The sequence below is a fragment of the Saccopteryx leptura genome, chromosome 4, assembly GCF_036850995.1.
Source record: "Saccopteryx leptura isolate mSacLep1 chromosome 4, mSacLep1_pri_phased_curated, whole genome shotgun sequence".
Lineage (NCBI taxonomy): Eukaryota > Metazoa > Chordata > Mammalia > Chiroptera > Emballonuridae > Saccopteryx > Saccopteryx leptura.
Window position 1 is genome coordinate 42,205,282 of NC_089506.1, and position 24,447 is coordinate 42,229,728.

General features: G+C 43.4%; 1 protein-coding gene across 1 annotated transcript in view; it reads left to right on the plus strand.

The window, feature by feature from the left end:
* The first annotated feature begins 2,359 nt into the window (after positions 1 to 2,359).
* Positions 2,360 to 24,447, plus strand: part of EFNB2 (ephrin B2) — a 46,026-nt gene continuing 23,938 nt past the window's right edge. The window contains exon 1 of the mRNA XM_066380578.1: positions 2,360 to 2,862. Within this exon, the coding sequence (XP_066236675.1) occupies positions 2,741 to 2,862 (122 nt within the window). The 5' untranslated portion in view covers positions 2,360 to 2,740. The remainder of the gene's footprint in view (positions 2,863 to 24,447) is intronic.

The following is a 24,447-nucleotide window of genomic DNA, read 5'->3' on the forward strand; positions in this document are numbered from 1 at the left end:
TGGTTACTGCTGATGCTTTTCACATAATCTCTACAACTAATTACTCCATATTTACTGCAAGTTGATACATACACTCTAAAGTTGTACAACAGGAATCTTTTGTGTAGGATTTTTTTGGTCAAATAAAAATAGGAAGCGATTTTTACATACACATTTACATCTTTCCCAAGGTAAAATGCTGTGGATTGAGAAATATTTGATTTACTAAAAATGGAAGCCATGGTTATTTTCAGACAATGCAAATTTCCTTTATTTCCTCTGGTGTCGGTGAAGAGAGGATGTAGGAGTTAAGAGGTCACAACTTAAACTTCACAATGTAAGTTTGCTAAATATAAAACATACTTGAGATACTCAGATTTAGTTCTTTTAAAAGATCTTTTAGCTAGCTTTATAATAAACTCCTTAACTATTTTAAGCTTAATTAAAAGGTTTTTTTTTTAACCCTTGAAAAATTATAAATAATACTGCCTGCCCCTTCCTGGTTTTTCAGTCCTAGGAATCTGACCATGATCTTTTGAGTCTCTTAAATTACAATTATTTCAAGTTGGAGGCTTATTTACAACTAGCAATTGAGAAATAGAAAGTTTTCTTTCATAAAGATCAATTTGGAATAATATAAATGTATTCACAACCTCTTGTATCATAAATAATGTTTTCTATCTTAGTCTTCACAATTTTTTTATACTCCCAGTTGAAATATACATTCATTTATGGTTAATATTTCAAAGGCGAGTAATTAATGCACCATAAAATCTTCAAGAGCTGAAAAAACAGACGAAAGTAAAAGTATCTAAACAAGATGTTTTTAACATATATTTTCTCTTTAAATTTACTTTAGCAAATAATTTAGGTAAAGAAATACAACTGTTGGAATACTTCCCAGTTCTTTGCGTCTGAAACATTAAATCCTGGAGTAGACAGGTTTTTTTAAAGCGTGTTGTGAGTATATGACATTTTTTTCAAACAATTGTACATTTGTACTATGCCTTATTTCTGCCATGTTCTGCTCTTGGTCTTTTAAGAAGATTCTTCTTGAGTCTTTTTCTGCGCGATTAGATTGGCGGGGGAGACAAGCAGGGTCCAGATGGATAGACCCTTGTGCTCTCGCACTTAGAGTAAACTGGCCACTAGTGGGCGCTGTGGGTCCGTGGAAGCACTCGACACTGGCATTTGTCCAAGTCGTTCTTTGAGAAAGCACTTCGCCAAGAACCCAAGTATAGATAGAATTCCTGCCACCTCTCCGTTTGGGCGCTATTTGATAGCGTCACCCCCAAATTCCTGGTCACCTTGGGGAATGTGTCCAGGAGACTAATTAAGGAGAAAGTCCCGTGGCAGGCGCGAGTGTGCCGGTAACACTTGCAAGAAGTGCTGCCTTCGTGCTAAGCAAGGCGCGGAGAATGCGGGGCCAGGACGTCGCGCCCCAGTATCTGCTGCCCTGCCGGCGCCTCGTCCCCGGGAGTCATTTTGGGTCTCCCGGCCCCGTTGACTCTAGTTGAGCCCCAGCTGACATTTGGTAGGAAATTAGGATTGAACACATCACCGAGAGGCCTGGTGGGGGCGGGGCAGCGAAGAGATGCGCGTAGTGGGGTGTGAGACACTGTGCGAAGGAGAAACTTCACATAAAGAAGGAAGACGCACGGGGAAAACGGACTGCCTTCGACTCCGCAGGGAAAGTTTTGCCCTGGACGTGTCCCTCTTTCAAAGTTAAGACACTTGCCGGGCAATGAAGTCGCGTCCTGGGAGCGGGGACAGGTGGCACCCTGCTGTTTCCGCTTTCCACCCAGCGGTCGCCGTTAGTGCCCCGGCCCCGCTGCTCAGGGGTCTCAGGACGCACACTCAGAACCCTCTCCTTCGCCGACTCGCCTGAGCTGCGCTCGCGCCGCTGCAGGGGGGCCGAGGGCGGGGCTCACCTGTCAGCCGGCGCCCCGCCTCGCAGCACCCAATGTAGGACGGAGGCGGGTGACCGACGCTCCAGCCGCCCAACCAAGGTGTGGCTGCCGTGCAGAGAACCAATGGGCTCTGCTGTGTGGGGCGGGGCCCCACGTTTATAGTGCTCTGACAGCGCGCCGAGCGCGCTGACTCCTCGGCAGGGACAGCGGCGCTGGCAGAACCGAGTAGCCGCACACAGAGCGGGTCCCGGCGCCCTCCCCGCACACAAAGGCTCGCGCGCGTCCGGCGCCCGCGGCTGGGACCAAGCCCCTTCTGCCTGCTTTGCAGGCTAGGGAGCCGCGAGGAGTGAGGAGGCTCCTGCGCTCCCGGAGACATCCCTCACCGCTCCGCGCTCTGGGACATGGAACCGCGTCAACTCGGCGCCCGCGCTCTCGGGCCGCTGCCGGCCCTCCTGGATCTATAGTGCGAGGCGGCCCCCCTCGGGACGCAGCGCCCGCCGCCCGCGCCCAGTCATCTCTTCTCTCCGCCTTTGTGTCCCGGCCGCGCGCCCTCCCTGCCGCCTAGCGCCCGGCACCCTGGAGCCGCACGGGAGCCAGCGATTCAAGCTGGGTCCGGCGCGGCGACCCGGAGCCCCAAGCCCGCCGCGCCGCCGCGCCCTGCGTGTGCTCTCCCGCCTCTCTTCCTGAGAGCCCCGACGGGAGCGCCACTGTCCTCGGCGACTGCTGAAGCTGCTCTGCGTGCCCCAGAGCTGCCTGCGCCCCCCCCCCTTTCTGCCTGGAGAATTGGGTCTTCAGGCCCGCGCCCAGTCCCTCCGCCGCCCCGAGTGCACGGAGCTGGGAGCGGTTTGGCCATGGCTGCGAGGAGGGACTCCGTGTGGAAGTACTGCTGGGGAGTTTTGATGGTTTTATGCAGAAGTGCGATTTCCAGATCGATAGTTTTAGAGCCCATCTATTGGAATTCTTCGAACTCCAAGTAAGTGGCATCCGCGATCACCCTCGCCACCCCGGGGTCTGCCGCGCCTCGCGGCCCCTACGGGAGGAAGGGTTGGGCCGCGGAGAATGAGAGCCTGTTTCTGGAACTTCGGTTCTTTCTTCTTCCCTGCCCATATCCCCGTCCCTCGTCCACGCCACATTGCACTTGGTAGACTCTCCTTGCTCGGCTTTCCAGCCAGAGCGCCAACCCCAAGAAGCGCCCTCCCCGCCTTCCTTCCTCCATAAGCTCCCCGGCGCTAAGAGTCCCCTGGCGACACTGAGGCCACGTCCACGAAGGTGGCGGATGGCAATACCTGACCCTCACTCCTTTTCGAGGTTGGAGAACACGGCCACACACAGGGCTGGCGCACTCTGGAGAGAGGCGGAGATGCTGCGCCCCCAAGGAAAGCCCGAGCACGATCCGGGCGGGCGGGGACGGCGGGCTCGGGGCAGGGGGCGCACCCCGGAGAAGGGAGCCTGTGGTCCCTGGGCCTCCCGTAGCGTCTCGGAGGGCGCACGTCCAGGTGGCGCGCCGCCTGCCCGGTCGTGCGCCGGGAGCTCGCCAGCTCCGCCGGAGAACTCCGGGGCGAGTCCTCTGCTCCCCGCCCCGGAGACGGGCCTTGGGCTCTTCCTGGAGGTGCCGCTGCACGTTGGCCTCTCCCTTGGTTTCTAAACTAGTGAGTGTCCTGAACTCGGTGCGGTCCCGCTAGCCGACTTTATTTTAAAGACGCGTTCTACGAAAGCTAAGGCCCTGCTCCGTCGGCCTCGCGGAAGCCTTCGCGCTTGGGGAGCCTGGGCAGGAATGGGATCCTTGCAGCCGACTAGCTTTTATCAAACAGTGTAGCTGGGGGGAAGCCAGGCCTTGAGAAGATTAACTTTCAGTGTGAGCTACCGGAGTGCATTGAGAATTTAGGAAAGGTGATCCATGCCTAAATAACTCGCAGTTAGTGGTCTGTGCACTCACTATTGTATATTACCTCATGCTTGGGATGCACTTGGAATCCGCCAAAAATGTTTTGCAGAATCATGGAATTTTGCGTTGGGAAACTTAGGAAAACTATGGAGACATTGGCTGATTCCTGTAGTAAGCGTTTGAGATCAGAAGCAAAACCCAATAGCCTTATTGAAGTTGAGGAAGTTGGCTGTGGATTTAGGAGTCGGGGGATGTGATTTAGAAATTACATCTTAATTAAATAATTGTGTCCACTCCGTTAAAAGTGGTCAATTTTAAATTCACCAACACATTAGCCAAGAATTACCAATTACAAGGGTGAGAAATTCACAGTTTTAAATCGAATCAAACAAATTCATGAGTGATGCTCATATTTAAAAGTTACTTAACCTTCTTCTATTTTATCTGATCTTGTATGGACGTCTTCCCCTCCTCTCCCACCTCCCCTCCTTATGTAAGATACTATATTTGCTGAGAAATTAGTGGCAGTAACGTCTTTACACCAATGCCGAATCGTGAGGCACCGAGCGGTGCCAGAAAGCGCCGGGCTCGGACCTGCTCGCAGCAGCCCGAGTCCCAGCGAGGCGAGGCGAGGCGAGGCGGGCGGGGAGCCGCGTTTAGGAGCCGGGACGAGGCCAGCCAGTGCTCGCTTTGTGCCTACAGAGGTCACTCTTCCATGCGCAATGCTCGCGGCGCCAGCCCTCACCTCTTCCCCCAGGCTGCCTGCTCTGCTCCGCTTTGCACTTTCACTGACGAACTGCCTTTGGAGGTTGATTTTCTTTCCCATCAGGATTTAATATTTATACTTAAATCTACTTTAAAAAGATTTCCCCCATTAACCCCTCCAGCGTTCAGCTCTGTATATGTATCTTTGCATTATTAACTATTAGTTTGCGTGTATCCAGGAAGAGCATTAGAAATGCCTCCTTGGGAAAAAAAAAATAGAACAATACTTATTTCAGTGTAAGGTTTAGACATTAATATTTCTTTTCCTAATGTGTGTGGGGATTGTTATTTACTTATCCTGATGATTAGCCTTAGTCTGTTTCTTTCCGACTGTGGCCACAGATTTAGAGACCTTCGTGGAGGCCTGCATTTTAGAGAAAGAAGCCTCCTTGCACTGCTGATGTTGCTGTCGGAGTGATTGTTCCAGCCCTCAAGAATTTCTTTTATAGTTCTCATGATGATGGCTTGCCTGGAGGACTGGGAATTAGTCCCTGGAAGATGTCTTCTTAAAGTATGTAACTGAATGCTAGATTCAAAGATCAGGAAGATTGCTTCCGGGAGGGATGAATAAGAACCCCTCGTAGCAAGGGGTCACTTTATTTAGGGAAATCGAATATTTATTTCTAAGGAAAGTTTGTCAATGTGTTGTGGCCAGAAAGTAATCAAATGCGTTGAAGTTTCACATCAGTTCATATGAACTGGGGAAACCATTTATAATGAAGCAACCATCAGTAATTAGATTTGTTTCATTCGGGGGTCAGCTTTTTTAGCAGGTGGTGGACATAGGGAGCATGCAGCAGCTGTTTGGATATGGAGTCCGGAAAACCTTTTGTAAATTCACCCCTTTTGTGAATTTACCCTATCCGTAACTACTTTAATCACACTGCTGCTCCCGTCCCTAAGAGTTTGTGCAGTAATTGAAAGTTATATATACTGAACCCTTCGCCCTATTAGATTATTAACATCATATCCTTAGGCTCTGGTAGATTTAGGTCAGTTGTAGCCATTTAGGCAGTTTAAGCAATTTTTTTTTTTTAACTTCAGGAGAGACTAGCAAAACCTGGCTTTCACTAATTTCTAATTAACATTTTAGTAGAAAATTTTTTCCAAGCATGATGTTTTTGCCAAAATAAATTAGTTGTTTCTTTAAAAATATATATATATTTCACTTTAGAGGGATCAAGTCTGTATTGATACAGTATTCTAAAATGAGTTACACTGACTTTGTTGAAAATTTTAGTTGAGCATTAATTTTTTATGTCTAGGGGTGCTATTTCTTATGCACCACATACTAGTTAATTAACAATGCATTTTGCTTTTGCCGTGTCATTTTTCCCTACAAAATACTGAATTCCTGATATTGATTGACTGGATAGAAAAGAATGGCCGGATAATATCCAGATAACCTATAAGACTGTAAGACTGTGGGCTCCACCACAGTCAGGCTCTGAATAAATATGGACCTGTCAGAGATTGATAAAATAAACTACAATGGATAGTGCTGTTTAAACAGTCCATTCAATACCATATATAAGCCAGCCTGCCTTCCATTGTGTCTGAAATTCTTATTTTTGTAGGTAAACAAATGCACATTCAGCACTGATTGAATAGCCTCTTGAACTATGCTCCAGTTTGCGTTTGGGTTAATCTCATCGGTTTTAATATAGAGAGAAAAAAGCACAAAGCACCAGGGGTGGAATTGTTAGTGCTTTCACATCCACATTCCTCACGTTTTGTCAGGATGATAAACTGTAGGTAATGGACTGTCGTTGTTCCACAGGACAACTGAGCCAGAGAGAGCACAAAGACGGAGCTAAAGCGATACCTCACAACACGCTTGGTAACCTTCTTTCAGACGAGAAGAGAATTTATTTGGGAATCATGTGTCTAGGGACTGCACTTTGTAACCTCAGCAATTACAGCTTCAAGCCTCAGAAATGGGAGCTGGAGGTTAAGATGATTTGTTAAGCACTTGGTTCTAAATCTTTCACAAAGCTTAGCTGTTGACACTTGTCCAACCGATGCAAAGAAATGCAAATGACTTCAACATTTCTAAATGTTTCTGACTCCTAGGCTCAAGTATGAGGACAGGTGAATTAGGCATCATTCCCAGGTCAGCCAAAAAAAACTAGAGTTTAGTAGGCTTCTTTATACAGAGTCTGCTAAAGAATAAGGGGTTTATTTTGATTCGTTATCATAAAACCTCTTCTCTGTAAACTTACTGAGATAAATCCTTTAGTTGGTGGATCACCATGGTAATTACCTTCACTGCAATGGAGCAACTAAATCTTTTCTACCTTGCCTTCCACTGAAATGCCTCAGGTAGCTCCCAGGAGGTTGAGGAGGAACATCCCCCTTAGAGCAATGTTTCCCAGTCTGTCCTCCTAATAGGTAATGATTTGAGAGCCCAGCGTGACTGCAGTGATGCATCATAGGAATGGGAATGGTGGGGAAAGGAAACCTTGTAGGTCCTCAGGTCAAGAAAGGAAGAATTTTAAAAAGAAGGCTATTTTTAAAAACATCTTCTGAAAACTTTATTCTTAAATTCTCCCATTGCAAATAAGACAAAAAGAAGCACTCTTAAGAAAAATAATTAAAATGGTACTCTTGTCTGCCTAATCTCTGCCTTCATTTGCTGCGGACATAAAGAGCCTGTTTTTCAGGTCACTTATCATACATCTACATAGATTTGCTTATGAGCTCACCCTTTGTGTTGAGGAGTAGAGCCTTAAATAGGAGTGTTCAACTGTTTAAAATATTTTGATTAAAATATGCAGGACCCATAGAACTATAAGCTTTAGCTAGGAATTAGCTCTTTCAGGGAAGAGCTCCCCCTCCCCCTTACGGAGAAAGAATTAGAATGGGGCTGAGAGAAGAATATAAGAAACGCAAAGAAGGAAGGGTAGGGAATGGGACAGTGTTCGGAACAGCTTGGAAAAACTCCCGTGGCTTCATTGTCTCTCTAAAGCCAAATAACACAAAGACATAAGCAATTCAGCCCTTCTCCCATGATGGAAAATGTAAACCGTTGACATGGCTCCCCTGTTTAACTTGTTTAATTCTCATTTTAAATTCAGTACTATACTAGCCGTGTGAACTCTGAAGATTTCTTTAGTAATCCATTTTGTAGTTCCGAATCAAAAACAAAGTGAAAGGGTCTGACACAATTTGCTTTTATTTTTAGGCAAATCAACCCTGGTCATAGTTAATAAGGGGATTACAACCCAGACTAGGTCTTTACAGATGTAATGTAAATCAAGGGCAGAGTATAAAGAAACTGATCCCTTTTGATTGAAGTATGGTAAAAAGGCATAGAGAAACTAGCAGCAGTAATCTGATTGTATGGCAATAAAACCACCATTTTCTGTCTTTCAGATAAAAATAATGTGGTAAATCCATGCAGTTCATAAGATGTAAAGGCAGATAAAGGGTGAAGCCATGGCAACATATAGATTAGCTTGATGTTGGAAATGACACGTCTCTCAAAGGGGTGTAGAAATGGAAGCCCTTGCTCCAGGCTGTTGGCTATTATGTGAGAACCACACAGACTTGGAAACTCGGATTAGAAAGTATGAAAGCCCTACTTGTGGCCTGGGCTGGTGAGAGCAGGGAAGAAAAGCTGCTCAGTTCTTGCTCATTGGTGGCGGATAATATGGCAAAGGTAGATTTCATTGACTGCCCTTTTTAGAGATTGCGATTGGGGCTGATTAAAACTTCAGATCACTGCAGTTGTTAAGGCCTGCAAGATTTTTCCTTTTTAACTCCTGGCCTAACAGCGGTAGCCATTCTGTAGGATTAACTGCACTTGGCGGTCCCTTCCTTAATCTATTTGGGCTTCAGGCAGGGACATGCTGAGAAGGAACAGAGACCAGAAGGGATAGGTAGGGTTGGAGTTATCTGAAAAGAAAACAGAGACCTTTTGATTTCAGCCATCTCTCAGACCCTGAGCCATCTCGCACAAAGTGGGAAAAGAGAAGGTAAACATTACGTATTGTCCCTCTCCCTCCGCCAGACAACTCTTCTCTGAGTTCTTCCCATCCTGGAAAAAGTATGTAATAAAATAAATAAAAACAGGAATTTAGTTTTCATTCTATTCTGTAGTAATCCAGTATGCCCAAACCGGTGGGCTTGCTCTTGATGATATTTTACTCATAAATATGAGTCTTAATCTTGAAGTTGAATGGGATAAGCACCTTGTGTGTCAATGAAGGGCTTATGAAGATGTTAGTGCTGCCCAGCTTTAAAGTTAAATATGACAATAACGAAATCGTCATGCTGTTGAATCTCATTGTCCCCTGTACTGAACGGTGTTGTAAATAAGCTGTACTTTTGTTTTGGCCTTCCACACTTTCTATTTTACTCACTAAACAAAATAAGCCATTGAAGGCACGATTGGGTTACACGCAGAGTGACATCCGCAATTGGGTCAAGCCAGAAAGGAAATATTTGCTTTATTGCCTCCCATTTGGCGTTGAAGAAAAGTTTCAGCAGTTCTTTAGGAGAGTCTGAACTGTTAAGACATTGACAATGCTGAAAGCTACAAACAACCCAAGTGTCTTTCGTGATGGAGTGGCTGGCTCAAGGGCATTCGGGGCTGTTTTCTTAACAGCAACATGGGGCCTTTCTAGACACGCACACATTCTGTGAGAGTCTGAAGATCTTCATTAGTCCTAAATATTCTATTTCTGACCCATTTCATTGATTTTTATTCTGAATTCTCAGACAGCTGACTCGACCACCTGTTTTGGGCTGTAGATTTATTGCATTTGTTGCCCGTGCTTCTGGTCTTGATTATGTGGCTGTCATAGATTAAAAACATTTTTTAAAATGATTGTACATAGACCTGGCATACCCAGTGCCTACTGCTTTTCCCTTTCTTTCTAACTTAATTCAGTAATCTATATCAAAAGATCCATTGCACTTGTCTAGATTCATCAAAGGGAAGGGACACCCCCTAATTTACAAGCTGGTCACATCCAAGCACCTTGCATTCTGCATTTGACAATGATTGCTAATGGCCCATTCAGCTAAAGTATTTGCTTGTTAACTGGGAACAGAGCATGATAAATGTCCGGCAAGCTTGCGGCCCCCTTCAGCTTTTCAATTGCAAACTGGTGCATATTTATGGAAGGGCAGATGACAAAAGAAGAAGCTGAATTGCCCTGGCCTTCAGCTTTCTATTAAGAACAGGGTTAAAGTGATTAAAGAAATGATGCTGGAAAGCCCTGCAGCTTGTTTACTAACCGCCCTCCACTGTTTAGGTTTGTTCTACCTGCTGTGAACATATTTTAGAAGTGTTAAAGGTAAGGCTGGCCGAATCTGGTTTACCAGATTAGTTAGGAAATGTTGTCTGTGCCCATTGAGTGCCGGATAAACCTAGTTATTTCTGTTGCTCCCACAGAAAATCAGTAGTGGCTCTTTATTTTCCTTTTCATGTATAAATTCAAACATGTAATTCTAGTCCAAGGCATTTTGTGACAGGTGAGTGCATGCTTGCAGACTTCCAAAAAAAAAAAAAAAAAAAAAAAAAGAGCATAGAACAGGAGAATGTTCCATTCAAGAAAAACAAGTTGTTTCTGCCCTTCGTAACTCTATAAACATAAAATCTAAACAAAATATAGAGAAAATTGGCAGTAGTGAAGTATTCATAGTTTGCTGTTTCTCTTCTCTAAAGTATGGATAGATAAACGTTCTGACGTGTCCAGTGGAGGGCACACGTTCTGAACGCTGTGAATGAACCACTCGCTGGTGTTCTGCCTTGCTTTCGAGAACTTTGCAAGAACTATAGATTCTTCACGTGTTAGGTATAAAATTATTAAACAATCCAGTTCATGTTCTTCTCTTAAATTTAGTGCTATCTAGTTTTGACTACAGTCCTGGTATCATTCCTTCAGGATTTGCTAGTTAAGGCCTTATTGCTTTCGAGGCATTACTCCCTTTTTACGTAAAGATTACTCTTGTGTCACCCCAGAATAATTATGAGTGCCACCCACATTTTTTAAACCAATGTGTCAGTGAGATTGTGTTAGAAGAAAATGTGTGATTATAGACAGGCCTGGGCTTCTACTTGTTCAGCAGGAGTTTGCGTTGGGGAGAGCGCATCTCCCAACCTTCTGCCTGCTACCCGGTAGTGCCCAGTCTGTACTCCCTGCGGGATACCGAACCTCTCTGCATATCAGAGTCTCGGACCTACGGAGCCAGAGTGTCTGAAGTGTTCCTTCCAGTGTCTCATCAGCCTCTTGTGTTCCAGCCTAGGAACCTGAGGCCCGGTGTGGTTCCACCACCCGAGGAAATGTTTCTGAACCTGGCCTGAAAACATTTGCCCTGAATAGGAACTGCCCAATATGTGAGTGGGGCGAGGCCAGTTATGTTCAAGGTCAGCTCAGAACATACCGACCTGCAGAAGAAATTAGAAAAGGTCAGTTGTCCCTTCACTACTGGAACTATATTTGGGGTACATTTTGAATAAAAGCAAACACTTATCAGTCCCATACAGCCCTCCCCCCTTTGTTTATGAGAAAATGAATCTTTATTATGATGGACTGATCATAAAGTTCACAGTTTCCCCTAGATGAGTGCCCTCTCTTTATGATGTAATAGATCAAAGGTAATTTCTTTAAATGTTTTCTCTATAATCCCACAGCACTTTAGTTAAATACCTAGGGCATAGGAAGATTATTATACACTGCACTATCATGATTCATATGCAAACCTTAATCCCCTTCATTGCCGCCCTCCCTGTCCCTGAAAGGCAGAGACAAGAATTGTTTTATTTCATCATCTACTAGCTAGCATTGACGTCCAGTAAGTAATACTTGAATGAACCGACACAAATGTGTGTTTATGGCTGCCTACTCTTTATTAACATACCACTTGCTAGTAGGGATCTACCTTTAGACCAGCAGCTCTAGAATGTTAGGGATTTAGAATCACCTGGGGGCTTGTTAAAACAGGACTGCTACCCCAGCTCCCCAGAGAGTTTGTAATTCCTGAGGACAGGGTGGGACTTGAAATTTACATTTCTAACTAGCTCTCAGTTGATGCTGATGCTGGTCGGAGACCACACCTTGAACCTTTGCCCTAGATCAGTGGTCTCCAACCTTTTTTAGGCCACGGACCAGTTTAATGGCAGAAAATATTTTCACGGACCGGCCTTTAGGGTGGGATGGATAAATGTATCACGTGACCGAGAAAAGCATCAAGAGTGAGTCTTAGACGGATGTAACAGAGGGAATCTGGTCATTTTTTAAAAAATAAAACATCGTTCAGACTTAAATATAAATAAAACGGAAATAGCGTAAGTTATTTATTCTTTCTCTGCGAACCGGTACCAAATGGCCCACGGACCAGTACTGGTCTGCAGCCCGGGGGCTGGGGACCACTGCCCTAGATCAACCTTTTTTGGAAAACAGCTCAACATTAGGCCATCATCCTTTTACAGGCTATTGTGGGATCTCGGAAGAAGTCTGTAGTCCTGCCTCTCTGCTCTGTGCCCCATTCTTGCCTCTTTGGAGGCCATAAGGGATCATCTAGGTCATTGATGGTAGATAATTTATTGATTTATTCACAAGCACTTATGAGCTGTGAGGTCTGTTACTAGTCTCTGAGAATACAAAGAAGAACAATCTCTACTCTCAAAAGATTTCAATTCTAAGAGTAGTAGAGGAAATTTTGGTGGAAGCAACAGCATCTCGTGCTGTGGTGCATAGGACCTGTGTGCGTTGGGAACACAGGAAGGGAATGGCACTCGTTCTGGAGGAGTGTCCCCCAAAAAGCAGCCCAGGGGAGGGGGAACTGAGAGATGGCAGGCATCTGTAAGCAGAGTCACAGTAGATGTCTGAAATACACAACTCAAAGTAATAACTTTTCAACTCCAGGCATGTGTGCCTATAAAGTGTATATCTGCAAACATGTACCTTGTTTTATCCGAGCGTAACTCAAAGACAGAGCCCACAAATGACACACATCACCCCTGTGAGAGAGTGAGCCCAGTGATTCCTCAGCTACTTTATTAATAAGAGAATTAGCAGTACTCGATTTCAAAAGGCCTGTCTTGATCATGGAAAGGTCAGGCAGTTCGATTTAGCAAAGACAGCCAGGCAAGTGCTATTTTAGTTTCGTCAAAATGCATGCTTTGGAATCTGGCTGTATGAACACAATACCACTTTAGTTATCTTTTAGCTGTGTAGCTTTGGGACCAGTATTTGCTATGTTTGTTCTTTGTCCCATCTCAGAAATGGGGACAATAATAGTACTGAATAAAAAAGTAATAGAATTGTGGTCAGGATTTAAAGAGTTTATTTAGCTCTATGCTTGGCACAATGGGCCAATTAATGTCTGCTAATATTAATTAAAGCTAATTGAAAATACCTACTATGTGCCTAGCCCTGGTTCAGTTTGTCTTTCAAATACAAATGCAGAATAAGTAAGAGTAAAATGTTAATAAAAATTATAACATGGCACTTTCACCTTTTAAAGTCTCTCATGTTACATTGTAGCTTCTTTAGCTGCCAGACTTTTATATGTTCTTTAAGTCTTTTCAGCTCTAAGAAGCACCTTTTTATTTCCCTTCTACCAAAGTAGATACTCTTTTGTGCTTTCAACCCCTGATGCTTTGCTGTGGCGTTTATAACCTGGACCTGCTCCCTCGTCTCCACCACAGATGGAGCAGGGCCTGGTCAGAATTCACTTTGTGTGTTCTACTACGGGTTCAGTAAGAGATTGGGTTGGTGAATGAACACACAAATTCAACCTGTACTGATGGACAATGTAGCATTTTTTTGCATTAATATTAAATGATATTTCTTATTTGGAAACCTACTTACCTGGTGGACACTGTATATTTCATTTAATCACATTGTATAGAGCACTTACTCTGTGCCAGCTGCTGTGCTAACCAATGCATTCAGCCTTCGTAGTAACCATCTGAGAGGGGTACTTTATGATCCCCATGATACCAATGGGGAAACTGAGGCACAGATTGGTTAATTATCTTGCCAACAGTCCTGTAGCTAATAAGTGGTCCAGTCTGTATTTGAACTCGCATACTCTGGTTCCAGACTCCCTTCTAAGTCTCGGCCTCTCTTCCTCAGGCTGTTGCATGGAATAGGCAGAAAGTGAGTACTAAAGTAAGCGCGTGTTCGCTCAAAGCAATACACACAAGGTGGCTAAAAAGGGAGTTTGGGGTTTGATTCTTTCCTTGTCCATCTTATAGTCTTTCCTCTGATGGGCGTGCCATTCTAAATGGAGCTTTTAAATCTTTGATATAACAAGGCTGTACCCAATGGAGAGTAGACAGTTATGAAAGTATATAATATTAATGTACTTACTGGATATATTTCCTTTCATTACCAACAATTTTGTTTCTAAAATGTAAATATTAGATTACGGTACTTCCTAGCTGGGGGAAAACGTCAGATTTTCAAGGGGAGTTGCATTTAGTTAGGTGTGGCGCATGTGTCAAGCTACGGGGATAGCATGACATCTTTTTTAGAATCTAGTCACAATTAAATGCCATTTTATTTTGGATTTTGGGAGCTGTGCCAGCTTCCAGCTTGTCAGAGCTGAGAAGACTCAAATCAAGTCCAGGCCTATTTCTACAGCAAACTGGGATTCTGGCTTCTTGCCTGTGGATTCATTCAGTATAGCCCATCTGGCTTTTGATGTTCTGCAAGTTTGGAGCAGTTTGTTTCAGGAAGGCAGGCGGCAAGTATTGGTGGGTCTGGGGTTCTCAAGTGAGCCTCTCCGGATGGCATTTCCCCGGGACTTATCATCTGCCTATACCTGTAGACCACGCAGCCAGCTGGAGTTCAAACAACCGGATCTCTACTCCTTCTAGAGAACCTTGGGGCACCCTCTTCTCTCCTCTTGTCCAGATTCCTTCATTTTAGTGCAGTAGCAGCTTGCTTGAATAACTTAAGAGTATTTAGCTTCTGGGATGTTTTTGCTTTTTTTGGTCAAGGTCATTCCAGGCTCCTTGTGGACACTGAGCAGGAAATGTGTTGTCCACCAAGTTATAATGGAGCACCATTCAGATTTTTGTAAGCTACACAGTTTTGGGGTGATCTGTGTGGAAGTCAGTAACCCAGTTCGGTTTTACTCCTCTTACCGATTAGCAGTGCAGACCTGGCTGTTGTGTAACCTGCTTTGTTTCTCTTCCCTCTCTTTTCTCCCTACTCTCTGGGCTGTTGCCAAGCTGTGAAAGGTGCAGGAAAATGTCTCCTGTCATTTGCCCACCACAGACCTATCCCTGACCCTGCTCTGGAGCCTGGGAAGGAGGAAGTACCCAGGAGGCAGCCATTTAGGGGGCTGTAAAGTGGTTACGCACCGCCTTATAAATTGTGTTGCTTAGACTTATTATGCTTGGCTGGCAAGAAGAATCTCACCTTACATTGAGAGAGAGCTAAAAGAATTTTGTCTCTTCGTAAACCTAAGTAAAGGTATTTAGTCTTTATGTACACAGGCACCTATTGGCCACCCATTCTAAGCAAGGCACGGGGAGGTCAGGGGAGTGGGGTCCTGGGGTGAACGGGACAGACTCAGTCCTAGAGTCACACTTCAGCGTGAAGAGCAAGCATTGGACCCCCTTGGTGGCGCACTTTTTCTTTCAGAGCTGTTTGCCCCACCACAGTTTCATTCACCCATAAAACATGGGTGAATTGTTTTTCTAAATAGACAAAATTCTTTGAAAGTAAAAAAAAAAAAAAAAGTGATGATAGGAATGAAAGAGATGGGAGGGGTTGGTAGAAAAGATACACCCACATTCTAGGTTGTGATATTGCTATGTGCTATGATCTTAATTCCATTTCTTCGAGTTGTTAAAATGCCAACCCGTTCCCTGTATGATTTACGCGTGACTTTCATCTCTGTGATTTTCCCACTCGGCTAGATGATCAAATAGAGCTCCACGCTTATATCTAAAACAACAGAGAACGAGCTGGAAATGCCCTTTAAATTTTTTTCTATATGAAAGCCATTTTTCTTCCTGGTGCCTCACCTATAAATAACGAGAGTTCCACCTTCCTTTATAGACTCTTGCTAAAAGCAAGGTATGGAACAAGACCGTACAGGTGCAAGCAAATTACAGTTGGGAAAGAAGCTTGCACTGTCTCTTGCCTCTGAGGGTTGTGAAATAATTGTTTCGATAATGGAGCCAGCGTGGTCAAGCCAGCATGACAAAGGCCGGCCTTAGTGATTCACTCCCTTGTTCACTTTCCCACTGTGCATCAGAGCATCCCAGACTCACTGTCCGTATCCCTCAGTGCTGCTTTCCCTCAATACAAAATTCATGGCATGATGGTCTTTTCTGGAAAGTTTTGAGGGAGGGTGTATTTTATTTTATTTTATTTATTTATTTTTGTATTTTTCTGAAGCTAGAAACGGGGAGAGACAGTCAGACAGACTCCTGCATGCGCCTGACCGGGATCCACCTGGCACGCCCACCAGGGGGCGATGCTCTGCCCCTCCGGGGCGTCGCTCTGCCGTGACCAGAGCCACTTTAGTGCCTGGAGCAGAGGCCAAGGAGCCATCCCCAGCGCCCGGGCCATCTTTGCTCCTTGGCTGTGGGAGGGGAAGAGAGAGACAGAGAGGAAGGAGAGGGGGAGGGGTGGAGAAGCAGATGGGCGCTTCTCCTGTTTGCCCTGGCCGGGAATTGAACCCAGGACTTCTACACGCCAGGCCGACGCTCTACCACTGAGCCAGCCGGCCAGGGCCGGGAGGGCATATTTTAGATCAACTGGTCTCTGTGAACCTGTGAAAAGAAAACAGCAAAATCTGTTTATCATAGACTTAAAGTTTGACTTAGAGATGAAGATCTCTTTTTTTTTAACCTGAGCTTGGTATAAGCTGTGCTGCTGTGAATTGCAGGTCTTTATTAACAATGAAAATCATGACATGGTTAAAAATTAAATAATTACTTGTGGTATTTTTCTGAGAAAAAAAAACTTAAACTATGAAAATATTACCTTTGAGCATTTAAAAATAAAGTTTACTTTAGCCACCAGTGTTTTGAGCATTATATCACAAATAAAAGACAAGATTAACATCAAAAGGAGTCAGTTTTCATTCAGTCGTGCAACAGCGTAGGCTGTGAAATTTAATATTATTTTGACTTGTATGGTAATTGTAGAATGACAGAGGGAAATGGATTAAGCTTAAATAAAAGTATACACATCAGCACACACAGACTGATAAATGCAAGTTGAGGTCACTGAGCCAACTATGGGGTCCTCTAGCTTTGTATGGCAGATTCAAATTTTAGAAATAAAACCCCTTTAGACGAGTTTAGTATTTTTTAAGTGTATGCATAGATGCAGGGGCACAAAGACTGTAGCGCCTCACCTGCAAGAGTTGCCAAACTGGTTCGTGTGCCTATAGGCTCACAGAGCATTTGAATTCCTGGGCTTCTCATCTTTCCCTTTCTTGAAAAGACTTTGCTTGTCATGGGTGTGAAGTTTGGAAAGCACAGCCCTCCTCTTAGTTCTCGGATTTATAACACTTTAATGGTCCCAAATTGTGTAGCCTGCTTTTTATGCCCTTTTCTTTTCCTTGAATAAAGCAGGTTCATGTTGCAGATGATATTTGTTTCAGAAAAGTGTGCGAGGAGGGGCACCTGTGAAAACAGGCAGTTGTTCCAGCACACATACACATTCGAATTAAAGCAGAAAGTGGCAATTACAGCCTCCAGTTCCTACTTTATTTCTTGGAGGTTTGAAGCCACTGAGAAGACAGTGGTGCACTCGCTGGAAGTTTTAAGGTAATTACTTGTTACTCTAAGCACTGGGATCTGGTAACCTAATTCTGTATAAACCTGACACCCTGTAGCTACACCCCACTATCTCTCTGGTTTCAGAAGAAGTTTGTACTGAAACTTGTTCTGATGTTAAAGTGCAAAAGGGGGCAGTAAAGTGCTATCCACCAAAAAGGAATTTTTTTTTTCCCAATTATTTCTTATGGTTGATATTGCCTAAGTCTTTTGGGGGGCACTGCTTTTATTTATATGTTTTATAACAAACTCTCTGTTTTAGGCATTTAGACAATGTCTTATTAAGTGGTAGCAGCAATCGAGCATTAAATGAAAGAAATGCACTACTGAATATCCTGCCTGTTTATGAAACGTGCCATCATATTTACACGCTCATGGTCATTCTTCCAGGGTATTTATATTACTCAGTGCACAGAGCATTTTTGAAAGTCCTGGGCTTCTGTGTTAATGCTGTTCTAGCTCCACACAGAGTACAAAGCCCAAGTGCACGGTGCAGTTACAGGTCAAGGTTTTGGGATTACCTGGAGCAACGTGCATCTTTTGTCAAGAGGCAACTGCAAAGACCAGCCCGTTACAGCAAAGCAGCGGAGTGCTTTTCCTCAGTCAGAATTTCACCCTCACCCCATTTATAAACTGACTGCTCTTCTTCCCAGCAGAACTTTGACATTTAATTAAAATAAAAGTCAAAACACTTTATGGGGAAACTGCATGTGTTCTAAAATGTGAGCAACTCAGAGTGTGCTCAGTGCAGAACTTTGATTTGTGAATAGCCCTATTTTATGATATTATATTGCTGTTGGTGTGTGACAACTGCTTAGGTAAACCTGTTTCTTAAGTTCCTAAAGCTGGCACTCCGAGTCCCTAAAATGTTAGCCAACTCCCAGACTTGTACAGTTCAGTGACTAAGCGTAAACTGTGTCTCTGCCATATTTTTTATATATTTAAATGAACTAGTTGTACGTGACATATTAGCTCTCCCTACAGCTTTTGTGGACTCAAAAATTTATTTGATGAATAGATTACAATTCAAACTATAACAGCTATTTTTAGTTAAGCTTTCTAAGGAATTACATCAAAAAAGAAAGTCTACAGGCTTTAAAATTTTTAAATGCTTATTTTAAAAACCACAGTTATGAAAGATTTCAAAAATATAATTTGTTCTTTGAAACTGTACAAATAAATGTTCCAGTCTGATCACAAAATCATGTAATGTTTATTGCAGAAAATTCTGAAAAGTACAGAAAATTGAAAATTAGAGTATTCATCATATACACTAATGATGTAATTTGAAATGAAAGGAAAAATAAAAATAATTCTCCATGAAAGAAAATCTATTTACTTATGAATCTGATTTTGCTTACCAATGTGCTCCAGAGATAGATCATCCCTTATAGCTCTCCTGTCACCCCATTTTGCATATTGACAGGATTTACATTAGTCCTGTTAAATGAGTCCACAGTTTTTGTGTTTTGGTTTGAGAGAGAGAGAGAGAGAGAGAGAGAGAAAGAGAGACAGGAAGGCAGAAAGATAAGAAACATCAACTCATAGTTGTGGCACCTTAAGTGTTCATTGATTGCTTTCTCATATGTGCCTTGATGGAGGGGTTACAGCAGAGTGAGTGACCCCTTGCTCAAGCTGGCAACCTCAGGGTTTGAACCTGGGACCTCAGTGTTCCAGGTCGACACTCTATCCACTGCGCCGCTACCGGCCTGGCAAGTCCACAGTTTTGTTTTCAGGTGGATAATATCTTTCGTAAGTGTGCAGAAATTTTCGATACTTAAGTAGATATTTATGTGCAGAATAATAAATAGAAGTGGCTTTGGATTGGAATTGATACTTCTTAAATTAGAAACAATATTGTCATGTCTGCTTGGAGGGGCTTTGCCCAACCCAGTAATTTGTATGGACACAGAAACTGGTCTTTCTTGGCAACATGTTTTTCTTCACATCTCTTTTCTTCTGTGTTAGCTTGACGTTTCTGCATTCCCTTACAACATACTGATTTGCCCTTGTTTATGTGGTAGTTTGTCCTATTCTCCATTTACCTTCATGTATTGCCTTTTATAGAAGATCCAAGTCTTTTGTATTTCATGTATATTTTCACAATGATTTGGCTATTCTAGGTGAACCTACATAGTTTAGTCAACCTTGAAGAAAAGGGAAAGAAGTCATTGAATGGTTGTCCTGAGGAGGATGGTCAGAGGCAATACAGGAGCAGGTAGGATAGAAAAAAAGAAACAAGGAAAACAGGGAGTCCACAAGGGGTTGAGAAGTGAGCTGTGGTTCCACTACACAGCTGTGCCTGAGCATCTCATCGTCCTGGCTCCCCAGGGTCCCCCTGTTCCATTGCCCCGGGTTCAGAGGTCAGTACGGCAGCCATGGCCTCCCTCTGGTTTCTCTTGTGAAACCTGAGAATACAGTACTGGTCAATAGAAGAATTCAGACTTGAGATCACAATGTGTGAGGTTCTGCTCTATCTAAGAAGATTGCATGTTGTGATCCATAAACTCTTAAGTGGCTTGTTTATGCTTTAAATGCATTATACTAGCTTTTTAAACAAGCATGGGTTCCTAGTGTGGATTAAAACATTAAAGAATACCATGTGGCATAATGGCTGTGTGATAAAAATAGTTTTTACAGTGGTGAATGTGAAGTTTGAAATGTGTAATTTAGATTATTAAATATTAATGTCCAATTTGGGTTATTAGATTGATTCAGAGTATTCCCCGTGGAAGTATTACAGTCTGGTTTGCAGAGTAACTTTTAAAAACTTGGATTAAGTTCAGTAAGTAATCAGTAGATAAAAACATATTTTATATCAAATCATTTCATTTCAAGCAGCTTAACTTTGGAATCTTACTTCAGGTTTCCATTTTATTCCACATTGTACTGTCTTTATATTTAACTCAAAGTCATCACCCTGTTTGGGAACGAGTGATGGGAAAACCACAGGAGTTGCCTGTTCCTGCTCAGCCCCCCACTAGTGTGGAACTCCAAGGAGGCCTCCAGTGGGAAGCACGGAGCCACAGCACCCGTGTCCAGGACGCCGTCCTGAGCCCCGGGTCTGCTGATGGGGGAGCAGAATGCAGCTTCCCCCTCCCAGGAAAGCCGCGAGGTGACTGTTCTGACCTTGAGGAGCCTGGCTCAGAAAACTCTAACCTGGTAATGTTCTCTCTCCTCTGCAGGACATGAAGCACTGTTGGTCATCTTTGTTTATTTTGTTCTGTATTTAAAACCAGCGAACTTTATTAAATGACGCCTCTAATCACTTTTTGTTTGGGATATAGTTTAATAAAAACAACTCCGGCCTAGCGTGCGGAGGACCCGGGTTCGATTCCCGGCCAGGGCACACAGGAGAAGCGCCCATCTGCTTCTCCACCCCTCCGCCGCACTTTCCTCTCTGTCTCTCTCTTCCCCTCCCGCAGCCAAGGCTCCATTGGAGCAAAGATGGCCCGGGCGCTGGGGATGGCTCCTTGGCCTCTGCCCCAGGCGCTAGAGTGGCTCTTGTCGCAATATGGCGACGCCCAGGATGGGCAGAGCATCGCCCCCTGTGGGGCAGAGCGCCGCCCATGGTGGGCGTGCCGGGTGGATCCCGGTCGGGCGCATGCGGGAGTCTGTCTGACTGTCTCTCCCTGTTTCCAGCTTCAGAAAAATGAAAAAAAAAAAAAAAAATAAAATAAAATAAAAATAAAAATAAAAACAACTCACCCGTGCAGTATGGGTTGAAAATATGGGGCTTTCCTTCTTTGCTCCTTTTCGTTAAAAGGTGAACATTATTTAATTACAAAAAAAGAAATCTGTGTTTGACATCCATTATGAATAGTCAGTTTAGTAATTGAAAATTAGTCACTTGTCACCACCATAGTTATTCTTTTTTTTTTTTTTTTTTTTTTTTTTTTTTGACACTGGCTAGGTCAACATAAGTGTATTATTGAATATTACAAAATATTTGAGGCATAGATGTACTATATTCTCAGATGTATTAAATCTCTAAGCAATCTTGAGATGACAAAATCTAAATATTAATGACCTAGCTTCAAAAATAAACCTCTACTGACTTGATTTTGATATATGGGCTACATTGTTTTCCATTCAAAAAGAGCAGTATTAAGACATTCACCCCATTTTCTGTTCACATATGTCCTTCAAGTCTCATAGTTGTCTTGAGTCCATCTGTAATATTGCATTTAATACGCAAATTCCATTTAGTTGGGCATTGTCTTTTGATGCTTGGCCTCCTGGGGAAAGGCGGGGATACCAGAACGCCATCTTGTGAGCTGTGGTCTCATGTCCTCTTACCTCAGAGGCAGCCTCAGCTTTGGGCACAACTAAGGCGATTGGCACGGAGCTAGCCAGACTGTGTGATGCTCGCAAGCTTATGTATATATTGATTTCCTCTTGATTTTCCTCTAGTTTACGGCTTAGCCATGAAAAACTCAATGTAGAAAAAAAAATGCATTTCACAAACCAGATTTCTGCCTTAATGTAATGCAGTGAGAACTGAAAAGTGTGCAGCAAAAGGGGGCTTTTTCTCTTGTGCCTCATGTTTGGCACAGGTGTGTCCTCATCTGTATTGCATGTTAGGTACGTGTGTGGTGATTAAATGAAGATAATGTGATGTAAGGCGCTTTGATCAGTGCTTAGCAAAGGGTAAGTGCTCAAAAGCAGCAGTGTTTTTGTTATTAGTGGTTCTGGAGGTGGTTAATTGCCTTGCATTTTTAATAGAAAGGGATTGTGGAAGACTGCTGATACTCATAAATCCTTCCAGAGAGAACAGGTCTGAAACTCCAGCTGCACGTCTCCTTTTTCTCCAGAAACACCATCACGCCTGGGATGGTGTCTTCTGGAAATCCCATCTCTGCTCACAGCACACCTCTGTCCCAATTCTAGGTGGTCCTATCCTGAGCATTCCTTCCATGCATGTAATTGCAAATAGTTCGTGGCACCTAATTTGACTTAACTTTATTTGTGTATATTTTGGCTTCCATTTGTCCTTTCAAATTTTTTTTTTCAACTTCATACATTACTTACTGAGCATTTACCATATGTCAGCCCTTGGGCATTCAGCATTGAATCAGACACACAGGAGACCTGCTTGCCCTCAGGGAGCTAGATTGTAAATTCCTGATGATCAGGATCTTCTACTTTTTTGTCACTTAGAATCGGGCACGAAATACGGGCTTTGGTTGTTACATACACACTTCACTCTTGTTTGTTCTGATGTTGCCTTAGAAACTGCCAGGGTTTCTGGGAGGGAAGAAAGAGGCTTCAGGGGCTGGACTGCACATAGTGGTGACGTGTACAAGGAATTCATGATTTAGGCTCAAAGCTCAGCCACACCCTTTGTCTACTGAGAAACCATAATCTCATCAATCAAAGTCACTGGTATGCTAACCGGTTTATATATAGATATATGTATATATATTTCTAGAGGCTTAAAAAGTAAACCACTAAAGCACTCAAGTATTGAGTCCTCTTTGTATGGATTTAAATAAAGAAGCAATAATGTTTTAAGGGAACCCTTGAAACAATTATTTTTTCAGGGAGAAAGGTAAAATTATTGCTTTACTTTTTGCCAGAATATATTCTGAAAAGTGAATTGATTCTTATCAAAGCATTAGAAAGAGTGAGTTCTGTTGAAGTTTGCTTTTTTATGAGCATATTAAATATGCTTATTGAAATTTAAGGTTTCTCCCCTTCCCCTCTGTTTTGATAAGCTACCCCATGGGTTACCTTCCCCATACATCATGCCCCCGTCACTGACCATTATGGCTTTTCATGTGCCTTCAGAAAATCTGGTCTAGAATGTGGAGATCCACGTAGGCACACCGTTCCATGTGTCATGTTCTTGACCTCACCCATTAGCACCACTTAAAGCTGTAACTCAGAGTTGGTGAGTGAAGACAGAGTCATGAGGAGTTACTGACATAGGTGGCAGGAAATCTCTGATGAGTCTTTGGGAAAAGAACAGAATCTTAGGAGCATTTGAATGAAGAAAGAGCTCAGTGAGCCAAACTTTAGACATAGGGTATGATGTGGGAGAGTTCTAAGATAGGCAGAGATGATATACAGCTTGGGGGTGGGGATAAGAAGAGATCTGCGTTTTTTAAAAAGGAATCGACTGGATGGACATGAAAATAGGTCCATCTGTCTGCCAAGGATTCTGGTCTCTGAAGCCTGGGCACTGGCCCATGGTAAGAGTTGATGGGTGTGAAATCAGAGCTTTGAGAGGAGGAGGGTACAGGCATCCAGGCTGCAGACCTTGGTTGTGATTTATGAATACTTCTACCAACAGCTTACATGTGGTGATCGCTCTGTGCCAGCTATTAAAAGAGAAAATTTAGAATCAAAACTACTTGGAGGAATTGGCCTCTGGTTCTTGGATGCAATGCAGATTTCCTAAGAAGGTTAAGGAATAAAACTGAAAATAAGGATGTGTCAGGCAGTGAACGAAAGATAGTGCTCAGTGTATTTCATTTGTACTGACTGCCAGCCCCACTTCTTAATCGCAGGGACACATTGGGATTGCTGGTGGGGGGCAGGGTGAAGACTAAAATGCCTGACCTACAGACATTCTGAGTCATTCCTTCAGTCTCTCCAGCAGAACCCAGCATCTGTTTTATTCACAAAGAAGATGGAATTGCCTCAAGAGACTACACTGCACTCAGGGGGTAGAGGGAATACCCAGGCATCCTTCAGTCTCCTAGAGATGAATTTTCAAAGCATCTTCCACAAAACTATAGATAGAAATGGTCAAGAAGGTCAAAAAGAGACTTTCACTGAGTGGTGATTCTCATTTCTCAAAAGTCATAGAAAATTCTTCATATGTATACACATTTGTGTGAAATTGGTCATTGTTATAAAAATATGTTCAATTTGAGATTTTGTTAGGTGATTTTTGTCCTCCCTCCCTCCCTCCCTCCCTCCCTTCCTTCCTTCCTCTCTTCTTTCTTTTTTTTTCTTTTTTTCTTTCTTTCTCTCTCTCTTTGTTAATGAATAAATGTCATATGTCCTGGATAAAAAAAGCTCAGTAAATAAGTGTGGGGTACTCTCTCTTGAAGATTGTATGATAGCATTCCCAAGGACGATGACACACCACTGTCCAACATGCATTTTTCCTGCCATGAAGAGCACTGGTTTTTAAT